The sequence below is a fragment of the Passer domesticus genome, chromosome 8, assembly GCF_036417665.1.
Source record: "Passer domesticus isolate bPasDom1 chromosome 8, bPasDom1.hap1, whole genome shotgun sequence".
Classification (NCBI taxonomy): domain Eukaryota; kingdom Metazoa; phylum Chordata; class Aves; order Passeriformes; family Passeridae; genus Passer; species Passer domesticus.
In genome coordinates, this window is record NC_087481.1 from 30,114,685 (window position 1) to 30,120,684 (window position 6,000).

Below are 6,000 nucleotides of genomic sequence, written 5' to 3' on the forward strand. Positions count from 1 at the left end.
CTTGCATTCTGTTTTCATTTGGCATAATGTTTTTAGGTATTTTATTTCCTAATATTGAAAGTTTTGCTTTATTTTACTCTCTGTTGGAATGCCATCTATGTTCCTTTTCAAAAGTGCATATTCTACTTTTTATATATTTCCTCATATGTGTGGCATCTTAAGTAGTGCTGAAAAAAATGACTCCTAGTCAATTTCTGGCTTTTATTGCATTTATAGTAATAGTGGTTGTCCAGATATGATACTGATTACAGATTTTGCAACCAAATCTATGCCAAAAAACCCATATTTTTTTTTCAAAGAGCATTTATGAATCTTTGAAATTCTTGGGAATGAATTGACCCGAGTCTTGAAAATGTGAAAAGCAATAAAACCTTTCTAATATTCACATTGATGAGACATCAATGGCAAAATAGATTTTGCATTGGTTGGTTTGACAAAGCAGCTGCTGCTCTGACTTCTGTTGCCCACTCTGCAGCATGGCAGCACTTCCCTTAGTGCAGGATGTGCTGTTGTCTCCCTCCCCCAACATTTGGGGCTAATCAGCTCTTAAAAACAGGAATAAGACTCTCCTAACAAAAAGGGAATGTATGATGCTGTTCTGTTCTGACAGTTCATAGTGTTTCAGGCAAGTGCTCACTTGAAGGCCAGAAGAATAAAATGCAAGTACACTCTTGTTCTCTCTGAATTGCTCCCTGTTTACTTCTCCAGATATGTTAGGGTATTTTTCTTTTTTATCAGCTGTCATCTATTTGAGGTGTATGGTAAAAAGGAAAAAAAAGAACTCTGGAAATGCTTTCTCCTGTGGTTTTCCTATTACTTTTCAAGCCATATTTTAGATATAATTGAATGAATAGTTTCAGGATAAGAATTACTTTAAAACTTTCCCATTTTCTCCTGAAGTGCACAAGGGTTTTGCTATCAGTTCCTGTCTGCCTGCTCCACAAAGACACTGCCTGTGTCTCTGGATTTTTTGCTTGCACAGAACTGTGTGTTCCTGTAACAGGCCTGCTGCGGGTGCCAAAAGGGAAATTGAAAACCTGTTTCTGACCTGGAGGTACTGGGAAGTGAGGAGGTGACAAAAATGAATGCCTGGCTTTCATGGAGCTATTACTATCCTTTAGCTTCTACCGAGGGAACTTTAAAATAGAAAGCATTATTTTAGTTTGTGTGATGACAGGATTTTGAGAAGAAGTGTAAGTGCCCTGAAGCAGAACAGAAAAAAAAAAAAGATTTAATACATTGAACATATAAATCTCTCCTTCCCACAGGTTTTTGCACAGATGGTGTTGGGGCAGTGCCAGGAACCTGCAGGTGCAGGAGGCCTTCCCTTAGTCCTCATTCCCTTCAAACAGCTCTCAAACTTTTTGAACCCTGAAAGTACACTGCTTTTTCCTTCTCACCAGATGAGGTATAGAGGTTTTGCCAGCCAACTGGAAAGCCTGTAGCTTGAAATGCTTTAGAACACTCTGTCTTACTGGGTAAGACACAGCAGCTGAAGGAGGAGATGCACAAGTTACAGCAAGCCTCAGAGTGTTTCTGATTGCCAGTGCTTTGCCCTGCAGAAGGAGGTGAAGCAGCTCTGTGGTGCTGCTGTAGAAGCTGCAGCTCCTGAGCATCATCCTGAGAGACACAAGGGCCAGGAATGGCACTGCAAAGACAGTGATTAATGCTGCTGTGTTTGTAAACTGATTCCTCACCGATCTGAAGGAAGCCTCAGGAGGTCATCTAACCCATAATTCTGCCTGAAGGGAAGGTGAACTCCACTTAAGCCATTCCTTACACACATTTGTCCAACCTGATCTCCCCAGCAGGGATGGAGAGTGAGCAACATCCCTGAAGGATTTACTCCAGCACTTAGCTAATTTCTCTCTTTGATCTTCAGTACACAGTCTGAAGACACAGTCATGTCATAGTTCCTTAGCTTTTGTGATGTCCATATTTGTAAGGCTTGAACTGAAAGTAAAATAGGGTGATTTGGACCTCTTAGATCAATTTAAAATGTGAATGTGAGGACCAAAGGAAAATACTTATTTATTTTGCTTAATATTAACCGAATGAGCTCTGCTAGTGTGTGGAATGGGTTAAATAGAGCTACAGTGCTTCCAACTACCTAAAGAGATATGAACAAACTCTGCTTCTGAAGCACATCATGATGAATAATTTAGGGACTCTAGGACTGCATACTACACATAAAGGTATTACAGGGCATAATATATCATTAGAATGTATAGAGGCTCTCTGTAATTTGAAATAGAGAATATATACAGTATCCTAGCAGGAAATAATGTGGGCTTCATGAAAATTTTCTGTCTGAGAATTAATGTCTTTGTCAAAGTTAGAGATCAAAACTCTAATGTGAAATTTATGTTTCAATAAAATTAATGGAGCCCATCACTAGGACTTGAGAAAGCAGCTCCTGATGCTCTGACAGTGTAGTGGTCATAAATAAGCAGGATCAATTTCCCACAGAGCATCCAGACAGGCAGAACAAGTCTGCATTGCAGCACCTGGCAGCCTGCAGGGTGCTGGGGCTGAGGGGCCTGGCAGAGCCCTGCTCTGCTTCTGTGAGATGTGCATGCACACTTTGCATGTAGGATGCAGCTCCCAATGCACAGAGCTGCATCAGCTGCCTGCCACAGCCCCCTGCAGGTGTGCTGGGCACAGCTTGCTGTAACTTGGAGTGTTTTCAGGCCATGCTGCTTACTGCTTCATTATTTCAAACAAATAGTCCCTTGAAAATATTTATATCTGTTAATAAGCCGATCAGTTTTGTGTTCCTTTGTTGCTTATAAGAGCGTTGTGCTAAGGTTTTTAGTAGGGGCTGGGAAGATGAGTCAAGGTTTTCCATGAGGAAAGATGAAGACACTTGTGATTCATCTGTCCCATGTGAAATATTGAGTGAAAATGCATATTGTACACCAGGTAAGAAGAACATCTCATGTTTAACTCCCTGCGAATAAACCATTCTCCAATACTTCTGTCAGTCAGAACTAAACTTCCATCCAAGCTGGTTATCACATTATGACCTCTCTATTCATTGATGCATGCTGGATTTGACCTTAAAGCATCTTTATGCACACTTATTATTCAATGCTACTGAGTTCCATTAGAATTCTAATGAATACTGTAAAATTACCTGTAAAATGATGTTGCTCCTGAAAGTTATTGCAAGCAGTCAGAATATTAAACTTAGTGCCACTGAGTTCTGGTGCCAGTTTTAAATCTTTGGTGCTTTTAATGGTGAATATTAGAAAAACTGGATGCATCTACATTCATAGCTGTTTTTGTGGCATTCTCTTATCAGCCCATGCAATGAACAGACAAGAAGCAATACAATTCCACTGGTAACCTGGACTTTCTCTGTCACTGCCCTAAATAAAGAACTTCTCTCAAATGAAAATTATAATCTAGGATTTCTGTGCAAAACACTTTATAATAACCTGCTGAGGGAGGGCATTGGCTGCTTTGTGTGTTGAATGGCAGTGGGCTTTTCATTTTGTCTGATAAAGTTTTGTGGAAAAATGTTGGCACACCTTTCCCTCATCCTCCAGAGGAGTCTCTACTTGTTTCAGTGCTGTGTTAAGACTAGGACAGGAGCTCAGGGCATGACTTTATCCCCCAGGAGTGATGAGCACATTTATAGAAAGCACTTAAATGTCAGGATGCCTTCAGGAAGCAGAACAGCACCAGAGCTCCTGAACAACTCTCTCAGTTCTGGGTCATCTCCAGCCAGAAGATGACTTGGCTGTGTTTCTGCTCAGCAATGTGTGTCTTGAGCTTGACAGTGCCTTGTAAAAAGAATGAGAGACTGACTGAAAGGTGCAGCTTTATGCAGATTGCATTTGGTGAAAAGATTAGTCCCTAACTTCCCAGGTAATTTTTCTTTTCCAAGATATTGAAGCATTCCTGCAGTGTTTAGGTTTGGGGAATGGGATTCATGAGGACAATTGGGTGTCACTAAACCAAGAGATGCATGCAGAGTCCTAATCCTTCCTTGTGCTGAATTATGGTATAATTATGGTACCAGGAGAGCTCAGGAGTGATTAGATCTCTGTAGCCCAGAGTTTGGGGCAGACTCTGGAATGAGCAGCTGAAGTTCATATTCACACTCCAGGACAGGCAGATTGAGCTGTGGCTCCTGGAATGGTTTGTGCATGAATTGTGGGAATGGTAGGATGTTGAGGGGCTGAAAATAGAAGGAGATGGTAGGCATCTCTTTTCTTACTTTTTCCTTGTAAATCCCTGCATAGACTATTTAGTATTTTTTCTCTTAAAAAAAATCTGCAAATGGAAATGTTTTATTTTGGATAAAAATAGGTACTGTGTTGGTACTTTTCACTTCTTTTTTCATCAGTTTGTCACTGATGACTAAGTGATGGAGTTCTGAAAAGTGTGGTTTTGGTCTGGCTCTAGAAACCCATGAAAGGTTTTCTCTTCAGCAGGTAACATCAAGACATAATTTATTTCTGTCCCTTGGTTTCTTCTGCCCATCTGTCCTATCTGTTTAGCCTCTATCATTGCAGATATGAATTTTTTCCAAACATTGAACATGCCAGAATTTCTACTTCTGTTTTGGGCTGAAAGCCTACAACATCTGCAAATTAGAGCTGGCAATAGAAAAGAATGAATTAAAATGAAAATCTCTCTGTGGCTGATGTAAATCACAGTATACTTCTTATGCCCACTTGAGGTAGTTGCAATGAAAAATTCTTCATACAGTTCTATTAATAAATGACTTCTTTTTTGAAGTCAAACTGGTTTTGATCACATCCAGAAAGGAAAATGGGTACAAAAAAAGGTTTTAATTTTATGATAATTCTGATTTTAATTTGAAGTCTTAGTCAGTGTTGTAACTATTTCTAATTGTTTCAGACTCACGGAGGTTGTTATAAACTGTACTCCATAGAATATTCTCAACCCTAGAGTACCAGCAAACTACCAGAAGATCAAAACTGGTACACACAAAAAAGGTCAGTTTTCCATTCAATTTGCATTAGTTTTATCATGATTTGATGCATATAAGAATGGAATTAATAATTACACAACCAAGTGATCACTTGCAGATACAGAAATGCAGTTTGATGAATATGCAAACAAAGGAGAAATGCACATTGTGTTTTCCTGTTTGCATATGTTGCTGTCTGTGTATCTATATCCTGGGCTTTCAGTCCTCACTCTCTGGGGTGCTGAGGTTAAAGAGCAGTCCCTGGGCTTGGCTCCACAACTGGAATTTCCAGATGGCTTTTTTTGTGTTTGAGCATCAATTCAATGAAAAAGATGGTGTAACATCTCTGATTTTTTTTTTTAATGGAATGCAAAACAAATCAAGCATATTTACCAGTCCAAACTTCTGCCTTGGAATAATTAGGTTTGCAAATTTTCAGAGATCTGACAGACTATTTTTATCAATAGCTGGAAAAGTTGTCAAGCATGGCAGTGTCTTTACCCTGCACAGTAAGAATGGGTCACTCACAAGAAGTCTCATCTAAAAAGTTTGGTTTGCAGAACTTTATTACAGGTTTTGGAGGGGAAAAAAAGGGTTTCTCTGTCTCTATAAATACTGGAAAGATAAATTACCTTGGCTCTTATCAGTACCTTTTATTCTAGTCTAATATTTCCGCTATCATAATTAATTCATTCTGTGCTTATGGGAAACTTATCAAGATTCAATCTTTTCACTTCTCTGTCTTTTCTTTTTCAAGTTCAACACCAGACTGATTCCTCTGTCCTCTGTTTTCTTTCAATGCCTTTTCCAAGCCCACTTGACCAATTCAGTTTCTGTCAGCCTTCTTGCCAACCGTGACCTGAGGTACTTGTGCTCTTTGCGATAATTTAATGGGTTTATTTTCTGCTCACACTCTACAGTTCATTGACTTATAATTTTTTTTTCAGATGTAAGAGCAGTGCTGTTTCTCCTTTTTCTATCTTGTCCTCAGCCTGGCTCTGGTTCCACAAGTCAGAAGGCTTGTTAACCTGCACAGTGTGTGGAACAAGGCAGGT

At 39.5% G+C, this 6,000-nt stretch overlaps 1 protein-coding gene across 2 annotated transcripts in view; it reads left to right on the forward strand.

The window, feature by feature from the left end:
* Window positions 1-5,785, forward strand: part of LOC135306347 (protein FAM13A-like) — a 53,837-nt gene extending 48,052 nt beyond the window's left edge. Inside the window, exons 7-8 of one of the 2 annotated variants that reach the window (XR_010367146.1) lie at window positions 4,873-4,970; window positions 5,745-5,785. Coding sequence is in view for 1 of the 2 variants with exons in the window: in XM_064430055.1 (XP_064286125.1) it covers window positions 1,269-1,332 (64 nt within the window). In the remaining variant the exon portion in view is untranslated. Of the gene's footprint in view, window positions 1-1,268; window positions 1,883-4,872; window positions 4,971-5,744 lie in introns of those variants that run through there. The other variant, XM_064430055.1, reaches the window with a different exon arrangement.
* The last annotated feature ends 215 nt before the right edge of the window (window positions 5,786-6,000 follow it).